At 37.5% G+C, this 11,555-nt stretch overlaps 1 protein-coding gene across 1 annotated transcript; it reads left to right on the top strand.

Moving 5' to 3' along the window:
* The first annotated feature begins 5,487 nt into the window (after positions 1 to 5,487).
* LOC115982006 (U-box domain-containing protein 44-like) lies at positions 5,488 to 10,448 on the top strand. The gene is made up of 4 exons (XM_031104475.1): positions 5,488 to 5,907; positions 6,362 to 7,875; positions 7,968 to 8,265; positions 8,337 to 10,448. The coding sequence occupies exons 2-4, from the start codon at positions 6,667 to 6,669 to the stop codon at positions 9,908 to 9,910; spliced, it is 3,081 nt and encodes a 1,026-aa protein (XP_030960335.1). The 5' UTR covers positions 5,488 to 5,907; positions 6,362 to 6,666; the 3' UTR covers positions 9,911 to 10,448.
* The last annotated feature ends 1,107 nt before the right edge of the window (positions 10,449 to 11,555 follow it).

The raw sequence follows: 11,555 nt of genomic DNA, 5'->3' as shown, positions 1-11,555 counted from the left end.
CAGCCTGTATCTCTCAAAACTCAAAACTTAAAAGTTGTAGAGCTTGGATGAGAGAGTTATGTGCAGATTACGAAGCGATGTCAAAGCTGTCCAGAATTGCCTAATTAGCTACGTTTTGCACTTAATGCCTACATTTGCATCCTAAATCAAAATATAAGAATAATGAGTACATTTGGGCACCAAATAAATATAAAATACTAAACATTAAGGGAGAAAAATATGACATTTTGCATTCTCATCACAAAGACTCACATGTGAAGGGGAGATTGTTGGGTTACACGTGCAAGTTAAGTCTCACATGAATAATGATGAGAAGAATGAGTAGTTAATATAACATAATTGAGCACATACCCGTAGGGCTTATGCCTTTTGGGTTAAAGTGTGTCTCTATATGTTATATTAATTACTTAAGAAAACTCTCCAAGGTGATCCCCACAACACAAAGGTAGTGGGTTCGTGATTTGCCTGCTACCATGGCTGTTGCAGATGCTTGGTAGACTTTAGGTTTGCCAGGTCTATTAGGGATGAGAAAAAAAGAAAGTCCAAAAACAAAGGCAAAGATAAGCAGCAAAAGGAAGACAAGAAAAACAATGATAAGAAGAAGAAAGATGGGGGTGTAAAGACCTTTACCAAGGGTGAGACTTCACAGCAAGGCAAAGGACAAAAGAATTCTGGCTTTTACATTTGTAATGGGCCTCGTCGAGTAAGGGAGTACCAAAAACATGAGAAGTTGAATGTGATAGTTGATGATGACAAAAAACATTTGGATGGTGAAGTTCCTAGTTGTGTGAACTCATCATAGTTTCTAAATGCACTTGGTGCAAGAACAACTAAAGACTTGTCCTATGCTCACGTGGAGGTGAATGCTAAGGGGGCTGAATCCATGTTGGGCACGGGTGCCACCCACAACTTTGTTGTTGACAAATGATCCAAGAACCTGGGTTAAAAGTGAGCAAATTCCCTAGTACAATTAAGGCAGTGAATTCCCAAGGACAACCCGTTTCTAGGATTTGCTATGGTGCGAACTTTAAGGTTGGAGAGTAGGTTGTCAAAGTGAACTTCTTGATCATGTAGTTGGACGACTTTGATGTTAGACCTTAGTGATGAGTTATTTATAGCAGCAAAGGAAGCATTGCTACCCTAGTGAGACCAAAATTTAAATTGGTCTTGTAGTTTTTAATATGATGCATACATAGTGTGACCAAAATAAATAAATATAATGCATACATAATGGGACCAAAATTGAAAGTGGTCTTGTATTTTTTACTTTAGTGGTCCTATTCATTGCTGAGCTAAAAAATTGCAACTTTATTGTTTTGGAATGAATTATTAAAATTTTGGAATAATTACACTTTACCCACCTGTAGTTTGCCTCTAATTTGATTTGTCTACCCGTGGTTTCAATTTTGACACTTTACCCACCTGAGATTACTTCCATTTAGTTTCTGTTACCCACCTCCCTTTCAGACGTTACTCTAACACATTTTTTATCAAAAAGAAAAATCCAAAACAGATCAAGCACTCCTCTTTCTCCCAAAGTTAAATAGTTTCAAGCTTATGTAGATGAAACTATTCTGAATCTGAATCCAACTCGAATTCCTTGAATTTCAAGGCATAAATAATTAAAAACATAGCCTTTGTTTTATAATCCTTATTAAAGTTTCTAAAATTATATAAAAGTTGCTAAAACGTACTAACTCTATTTGGAGAATTAAAGGTTGTGTTCTTGGGAGAGACCAAGCCGAAGACTCTTGTTACCATTATCAACAATCTCACTACACGTTTTCTTGTGACAATGACAAAGACACAAGTTTCAAGTTTTGGCTACTTTCTTTAATTTTCTCATCTGGGTTTTGTTTAATTGTTGCATTTTTCTTTGATAAATTTTTTTTTTTTCTGGGCAAATGGTGTTTGGAACAGTGAGTGTGATTGCTTTTTTTTTTTTGGGGGCATAATCAAAGTGGGTTTTGTGTTGAGTGAAAATGTTGTGTGGAGTTTGATTTGATTGATTCTTCACTCAATGAATATGCTTTTTTATTTTTGCAATTGATGTGTGGATCTGTTGGGTTTGTGTGTTTCACGGTGGTTTCTTGTATAGTGTTTCAAGATAGTCTCTAGCTCCTTCTCCATTTCAACCTCCCCATCTATTTCTGGGTTCATTTGCTCGTTTACCATTTCAGCATCAATTGTATGATGGCGAGCCCGTCGATGCGGTTGGGATGAGGAGGAGCTTGTACTTGTCATTGAGGGCTTCACAAGTGAAACAGTTCCAGGTGATTGCTGTTCACTAACATCAATCAAAATGTGATTGGGTTCGCTAGATCTGTCAAAAACCATGGCCAAAGGCTTAAGGACTAAAAACAGGTCTTTTGGGTAAAATATTGGTCACAGGTGTCAGGTATCGGAATTGCTTGTTATTCAGTAAAGGAATCACCGAACTAACAAGCAAGAACGAGATCTAAACCCAGCAGAGTACCCAGTTGATTGAAGTTTATCCTCAACTTCAAGGTTAATTTCGCCACCATTTTGAATGCCAGAATTTTCTGCTGTGAGTATGACATCCAGTGTGAGTGTGACATGTCCAGGACTTGTCTTAGAATCCCAAAAGTCAACACCATTTTTCAATCCAGAGTACCCATTAGAAAATTCACCTGAAACCACGCAGTACATAAGCTTTTTATTAGCAATAAGGCTACAAACACAGCACAAACCCAGCAGATCCACCACAACATACCCAAAGCTGGCAACAACGAGATCTAAACCTAGCCAAAAACTGAAATCCAAACACACAAACCACCGTAAAAGATTTGTGGTTTGTACTTTGATGATATTGCTTGATTTGATTTGATTTGATTTGTATTAGTTTTCTGGGTGTATGTTCTTCATGTTTGTGTATGTGCTTCATGTTTGTGAGTTGTGAGAAACTAATACGATATTTTAATCTTGTTTTTCTTTTGTTTTTTTGTTTTTCTTGTTTTGGGAGGAGAGAGACATAAAATGGGTGTAAAAAGACTTATTTACCCTTCTTTTTTAACAAGGTGGGTAACAAAGACTAAACGGAAGTAACCTCAGGTGGGTAAAGTATCAAAATTGAAACCATGGGTAGGTAAATCAAATTAGAGGCAAACCACAGGTGGGTAAAGTGTAATTATCCCTAAAATTTTTTTGTGCCAATAAATTATGAACACTAATTTTGTTGTGCATTATGTGACAAATTTATTACCGTGAATTTCAATTTTGGTCCCACTATGTATTCATTATATTTTTTTTTGTATTTTTTTTTAAAATGAAAACAATAGCTACACGTTCACACTTCTCAGTTTTCCCTTTTCTTTTTTTCTTTAGCACTTACTACACTCTGAGAGAGAGATTTGGGGGCTGTGGTGCAACTCTGCTACTACCGTGCTACTCGGCTAGTGCGTCTCGGTCTCCTTATGATAGTGACATTGCCTCTCCCTTCAACCGTTCAACGTCTCTTACTTTGATGGAATTATCTAATTCATAACATTTAGATTAATTTTGTTGTTAGGACTATTTGTTTTTGGTAAAATTGAGCTAAATTTTCTTTAGATTTATTATTGGTGAATTTGTTGTTGGGCTAATTTTTTGGGCTTGTTAATTTTTTTTTTTTTTTTCTAAGGTTTAGATTTATAATTTTTTTTTTTTTTAATGGATGTTACTAAGAGGGTCAATGATATTGTTAAGAGGGAGAGGGGCAAGTGTAATTTTACAGGACCAAATTGCTAAAATTAGTCCTTATATATATCCTTTATTTCTTTTCAAAATTTTGGGGACCAGGCCAAAGAATGGTTGTCCCTGGCTTTTTGTGCATTTCATTCACTAAAACTGTTTAAAGTATTCCATTGTGTTTGCTATTTGTAAGTATTCTATTGAATTTGCTATTTGTGTTTGCCATTACAAGGCAAAAAATTTGGAGGTAAAATCTACCATATGACACTAGAAGATGTCATTTAAGTTACAAGACTCTGGACATATACAAATTACAAATTACTCAAATCTACTCTATTATAAGATCTCATTAATATATGTCATATCCGTCATTTTCTATGCCCTATTTCCTAATGGAGTTATAGTCTTCTTTCTTTCTTTCTTTATTATTATTATTTTTTTAAAATTTATAAATCTAAAGTACCTATGATCTTAGCCAAGGAAGAATTGAAATTACTGACAAATGAACAAGTCGGGCGAAATACGTTTCTATTCCACCTATCTTGAAAAATGCTAAGACCACTTATATTATTTAAAACATAGTATCACATAGAGAGGGGCGGTGATGTGATGCATGTAATGATAGTAGTAATAGTAGGTTGTTGTTGTCGTTTAACACGAGTTGATTAAACATGGTGGTCTATATTCTAAGGCAAGTTGAAGAGAGAACGCGCCGCATTCATATTGTTAAAACTTTGTTAAATGCATCACAATCATGTTTTTGTTTACCATATTTACCCAGGTTATGCAAACACGGCTTCTTGTGAAATGCCGCGGATGACCAAGCTTCGTCTGGACTCTGGTTAGTGGTGACTAGTTTTTACTTTCTCCTTTTACAGTTTACTTTCTAAGTAACGTGGAATTGGTCTTGATGTCTTTGTGATGAAACTTCCAACTCCAAAAGCATATAAAATCTATAGAGGCAGCCAAACTTAGCAAATTGTACAATATGAACGCCCTCATGTTCCTGGCAAGAGGGACTTCCTAAATCCAGTGTATCAAATGGCACTTCTTGATTTTATAAAGAAAAGCTTTAGACTGTGGACTCAAGAACTATGACCCATTAGTTTGGGAGAGTACATTCATCCAAGGAATTAATAAGGTATTATAATCAAAGTTGTCAATTCAGTTACGGTTTATATATTTAAATGGTGCAATTCGTTATTGGTCTATTTCGGTGCAATTCATTATATAATATTATAGCATATCAAATTATTAATTCAAAATTAAATAATATAAACATCCTTAATATTATCATCATATATAACATAATAGGTCATATACAAGTAAAAGAATAAAAAAAATATATATCATATGAGAGTAAAGTAATGAAAAAAAAAAAATGATTTGTTTATGCACCAATTGATGTCATTATATTGGACGGAATTTAGTAAAATAGACTGAAATAGATGGAATAAATAAAATAAATGAATTATTCGTATTAGTTAACTAACTGGAATAGAATTTTCTAGCATGAAATTGGTAACATTGGTTCTAATAACTCTCTGACAACATTTTATTTTATTTTATTTTTTAAAGGACCTATTAAAAAAAACTATAAAATGAAAAGTGACTGCCCAGAGTTATGCTTAACAATATCAGTAGCCTTACCTCATGAAACTGCTGCCAAAAGTGTTGTAACTTAACTAGTGCGGCTTTGAAAAGCAAAGTTGTCAAGGATTTAAATTCTCTTTGTAAGTATAGAATTATGGAGGGGGAAAATCACTTGTGTGCCACGCGCTATGCAAAGCCCCCAAAAGTCTTGAGCACGTGATTCTTCTAACGCGTCAAAGAGACGAAGTGAGGTCAGGGTTAGCATAGGAGACTTTTATAGTTAAATTGTATGGTTGGTTAATTTAAGTTGGTGTGTGAAAACTTCAACTGAGAGGACTTTCTCTTTTGAACTTGACCAGCCCCAGTTTCCTCTTCAATTTCTTCCATTCTTTGCATCCTCTCCTCTCTTAAAGTCCTCGAGACAGTTTTCTCAGCCCCATTTTGCAGAACCATTCTGTCTCCTTTAATTTTTTTAGATAGTCATGACTCATGAATAACAACACTTAACAACTTCCCAGTGACTTCACCATATCAAGTTCAACTCTGGATTCTGGAAACACAACCCAAGAGGGACTTTTTGGAGTATTTCCAACCAAGAATTTGCCTTCTGAATCATCTATACAGGTCAGTAACTTGAGCTTATACTGTTTTCTTTTTCTTTTACTTAGTTTTTCTTTTTTTCCTTTCTTCTTCCTGAAGATTTTTTTATACTTTTAGTTGTGCTGAGTTGACTCATAAGCCTATTACGTAACAATTAATGCTAAAGTTAGTGCTAGTCTGCTAGATTGCAGGTTTCAACAAACATGGCTTCTAAATTCTAAAATCACAGAAAATAATAATCTTTTAGAGAACATGGTGAAAGCACTGAACAGTGAGTTAAGAAAAAACATATGGTTATTAATTACTTAACCCAACAGCCATTAACAAGTAAACCTTCATAATTTTGCTTCAAATCCTCTTCACAGCAATAGGCAACCTGCGTGTAGAGAGAGGAGTTATGTTAAAAGAAAATTTAGTGTTAATCAAATTCTGTACCGCAGTTTCAAATTCTAAATGTTTTTTAATTTGACGATTGCAGAACTGGATGCTAATCGAGTTGCTTGGAATCATTGGTGGAATTGACTGACCTAATAGGGAGATCCTGATACCCAAAACAGACCTTAAACTTTCATCAATTTTGGATACCCAGCAGTTTAGGTTCATTAGTGAGTTAGTTTGTAGACCGTCTCAGTCTAAGCCTTTAAGATTGAATCGAGTTAAGACTCCTACCACAACCAAGAAAGTTTGGAGAAAGAAGGAAGACAATATCTGTCTTGCAGTTCATACTGTGCTAAAAGTGCTTGACGCTTGTCTTTGGTACCTAGATAGTGGATGTTCTAGACAATGGACTTCAATGGAGAAATCCAGATAGCATTACTACAAGCACTATGGGATAATGTAACACAACAGGCAATCGAGCTTGTTAGTGAAACAAGGGATGCGATGCTGAACAAGAACAGCTTTCAGGAATTCTCCAATAATATTTTTAAGCTTAAAAGCCTCCTTGGCTCATTGAATGCCAAGAAAGTTGTTGAAGCAAGAGGTTTAGAATCAACAAGAGCTGCATTGGAGAACTTGAATTTCCAGCTGAATAAAGCCTGCAAGATCATTCAAGATTGCAAATCTGGTAGTCGCATCCGTCTCTTATTTAAGTCAAACTCAATACTCTTGCAGATGCAGGATATGGCCAAAGATATTGCCAAGACTATTTCCTCGTTTCAGCTAATCAATCTTGATATAACCTTGGACTTAAAGACTATGACTAACCAGATCATTGACAACTTGAGCTCAATGGAGTTTCAGTCAGCATTAGCAACAGAAGCAATTGCTTCTGAGATAGAAAATTCAATATCCCAGAGCAATAAGAATCAGGAGAATGCTTTAAAGCTCCTGGAGAAAATTGCAGAAGCTGTTGGTGCTAGTGTGAATGCATCCATGGTGCAGACTGAATTGGAACTTCTGAAGCAGGAAAAAGAAGAAATGGAAGCTCAAAAGAAGCAGGCAGAGGCATTACAATTATCGCAGTTGATTCAGTTCTTGTACAGTACAGAAATTGTTACGAGGCCACACGATGATAAAAGAATTGCCACATACCACCAGCAATACCCAATTGATTCATTCATGTGTCCATTATGCCATGAGATGATGGCAGACCCAGTTGCAATCCCCTGTGGCCACAGCTTTGAGAGGAAAGCCATTCGGGAATACTTTGAAAGGGGAGAGAGAAAGTGCCCTACCTGCAGACAGGAGCTTCTATCCCTGGATCTTACGCCAAACCTTTCCCTTCGAAACTCTATCGAAGAATGGAAGCAGCGAGATATGGACTTAAGATTCCAAGCTGCAGTGCCTGGAATCAAATCAGATGACTCATCTAGACAGAACAAGGCCTTAGAGGACATGCAACTTTTGATGGAGAAGCCTTCATATGCAACCAAAGTTGCAGAGGAACGACTCATACCAAAGTTGGTGGAGATACTAAAAGACGATAGGTTAAATAGTGCTGCAGCACTAAAATGCCTTTACTACATAGCTAAATACTGTGATAATCACAAAGTAAGCAAATGCTGAGTGCAGTAGCTGATCACATTACTATTTCATCTTCCACCTAACTAAATGTAATAATTTTTGTTGCTTGAAACTTGCAGGAAGCCATCGTTGAAGCAGGGGCTGTCCGTCGCATCGTGAAGCAGATTTATAAAGATGGAACAGAACCAGATGCCATTGCAATCTTGTTGGAGCTATCAGAAAGAGAAACCCTTGCAGAGAAAATAGGAAGTACAAAAGACTGCATTCCTCTTTTGGTTTCTTTACTCTCAAACAACAACCCTGATGTATCACAGAATGCCCACAATGTGTTGCAAAATCTCTCCTCTAATACACATTTTGTCGTTAAGATGGCTGAAGCCGGACACTTCCAACCATTTGTTGCTCGCTTTAACCAAGGTAATATCACACACTCATATGATACACTATCTAATGGCAAGCCAAACCATAACCTGTGTTACTTTTTGCAGGACCTCAAGAGACCAGAACATTGATGGCTGCAGCATTGATACAGATGCAACTCAAGGAAATCAACATTCAGGTCTTAAAGGACAAGCAATTCACACATAATTTAGTCCAGATGCTCTCTTCAAGTACCCCAGCATGCAAAGCAACTTGCCTCAGATCTATCAAAAAGCTTGTAGAGTACCCCAAGATGGTAAAGCGACTTCTAAAAGATCCTGTTACAATACCTCATTTGCTCGGTCTCATCTCATTTGTCAGGTCTGACCCACGAGAGAAAGAAGAAGCTGCAGAAATTCTTGCTCTACTGGTTGGAGCTAGTCAGCACTTTGAACTTCAGAAATATCAGGGCTTGCAGGAGCTCCAATCGAAGCATAATGTCAATCTCCTTCTGCAGCTTGTAGCCAGCTCTGATCCTCAAACTAAGGTTCAGTTCTTACACCTGCTGGTTGAACTCAGCCAGAAATCTGAGACAGCTCGAAACCTAATTCGACAAGATGAAAATGCGGTGGGGCAACTCTTCTCTTTGCTTCACAGTGACCAACCTGTGGTGAAGCGGTGGACAATGAAGCTGATATACTGCATTTCTGAAGGTGATCCTGCAGGGGTTTCGCTACCACCATCTCCTGCAAAAGAGTTAGCAATTACCACCCTGGCAAGCATCCTCACGTCTTCACTAGATATTGAAGAAAGGTCCACTGCTGCTGGAATCATTAGCCAGCTTCCCAAAGATGATATTACTATTGATGAGATACTCTGCAAATCGGACACATTAAAAGCCATTCATGAGGTGATTTGCAGCGCCGATGAGGAATATAATGGAAACAGGGCACCTGCTGACCAGGGTACATCTTTACTAGAAAATGCTCTAGCAGCACTGATGAGATACGCAGAACCTAGCAAACCTGAACTTCAGAGGCAAGTGGGCAAACTTGAACTGTACCCTTCACTAGTTCGTGTTCTCTCCAGGGGCAGCTCGCTAGCCAAGCAGCGAACAGCTATTGCACTTGCCAAACTATCCCAATCCACCAGCCAGTCAGTCTCTGATACAACCATCATGACAGAGAGAAGCAAGCATTCCATGCCAATGCTCTTTTTGACTAAGCTTCTACCGAACATGTCTTGGTGCTGCTCAACCTCATCAACAAATGGAATCTCATGTTCTGTTCATGGTGCAGCTTGTTCACATAGAGATACATTCTGCCTCGTCAAGGCTGATGCAGTGAAGCCACTGGTGCGAACTTTGAGTGAGACAGAATCCGGTGTGGCAGAGGCTTCTTTGATGGCGCTCGAAACATTGTTAACAGACCATAGCACACTGTCTCATGCAACTGCAGCCATTGTGGACAACCAGGGAGTGGTGGCCATTCTACAAGTCCTCGAGAAGGGGTCCATACCTGCCAAAACCAAAGCCTTAGACCTCTTCCAGAAGATCCTAAACCATACACAGATCACCCAAACATTATTTCAGCGGTTTGAGGGCATCCTCATACAGCTACTTCATGACGATGATCTCAAAAAAAAAGCAGCTTTGGTGCTTAAGCAAATGAAAATTCTTCCAGAGCAATCTTCTTACTTCTGAATTCATTTCATCCAACAGCGGGAAACTAAAGTAAAAGCATCTAGTCTTCAATAGTTGAACTGGGCTCGTAGGGAGTTGAAAACAGTTCTTACTACACTATGCATTTCGCAGAAGTTGATAATGTAGGAGGTTGAATATGCACAAGGACTTCACCTTGGAAGATTTGAGTATTTAATTTTCTTGGTGAGACAATGCCAAAAAGTAAGCAGAAGTGATACCCATTCTAAGATCTCATTCATAGAGGTATGTAGGAACAAAACAAGCATAACATAACCAACGGGCATAAATAGCCATTGTTGGCCTTGTGCAGAAGTTGCAGCTCCTTAAACTCAGTTTCTGGGAATGAAGCCATCCAGTTTTTAGTTTATAGCCAAATTCAAACATACAATGGGGGAAAAAGATATTGTTTAGTTTTCGGGCAGTAAGTCGAGAGCTGGGATTGTATAGATAATGGTCACTGTATTTGTGGATAAATTCAGTACATAGTCTACAAATTGATGCTGTTTTGTATGAAATGGAAAAATGCAATTTTACATTCTGAATCTGTCACACTCACACATGATCTGCAACTCCATCACATTTCTATGTCACTAATAACACTTTGCATGAAACTTAAAACCATGTACAATCTCAATGACTTTTATTACAAAACATTATCATCCATATCAGTTAAATAAATAGTAAAAAACCCATTTACGATTTCACCCCCATAATTCCAATAAAAGGGAATCACTGTGCTAATGGTAAGTTAGTACACGTGATGTTTATTGGGTTGACACAAGTAGGAAAAAACAAGGCCCCAAATTTCCACCACATTGTTCTCTCCTCTTTTATCTCTGGCATTCTAAATTAAGCTTTTATTGTAAAGGCATCACATTCAGAAACAAACAAGTAGTAAAATGTGTAGGGTGAGAGAGATTCAGCCTCACCTGATGAAGACCCACCACAAAGAAAGTAGGCCATATTGGACGAGAACTTCTTTTGCAATCGGATGGGCATTTTGAAGAAGGAGACGCCGTCTCTGTTATGGAAGCAGTAGTATCCCTTCTTAAGAAGAATTCGATGTTGGGAAGTAGCTGGATTGGATGATCTGGGTGCTTCCAATTTCCAAGGTATTGGTGCAATAGTTAACCTCTCGAAGTGGAGAGGCCCGAGAGGGGGAGTAGAAGGAAAGGGATGAAAAAAATACTTGTCACCCTTGAAAAAAAAAAAAAATATATATATATATATATTTATTTATTTATATTTATATTTTTTATTTTGTCATGTATTTATTGGAAATCTAATAATATTATATAAAAAAAATATTATATATTAAATATATAAAATGTATATTCATTATAAATTCAGAATATATTCTGTGGGGACCGGCCCAAAATAACAGGTTGGCTGGGCTCTAGGCCCGTCCGAGGACTCAGCCCGTCGGAGGACTCAGCGTGGCCCAAAGAATCCTTATTCAGGCCCACTGGGGCAAAGAGAACATGTCCGAGGAGTAATTTCTCCTCGGAAACTGTAAAATCCGGAGCAAAGGTACATCCAGACCACTATAATTCATCTTCCAAATACGTAAAAAGGAAGAAAACTCGAAATATCTCAACAAAGGCTGCCACTACCACATTAAATGCCTTACAACTACTCTCCTAGC

Source organism: Quercus lobata, chromosome 3 (genome assembly GCF_001633185.2).
Source record: "Quercus lobata isolate SW786 chromosome 3, ValleyOak3.0 Primary Assembly, whole genome shotgun sequence".
Lineage (NCBI taxonomy): Eukaryota > Viridiplantae > Streptophyta > Magnoliopsida > Fagales > Fagaceae > Quercus > Quercus lobata.
This window is presented reverse-complemented; position numbering and strand designations above follow the sequence as displayed.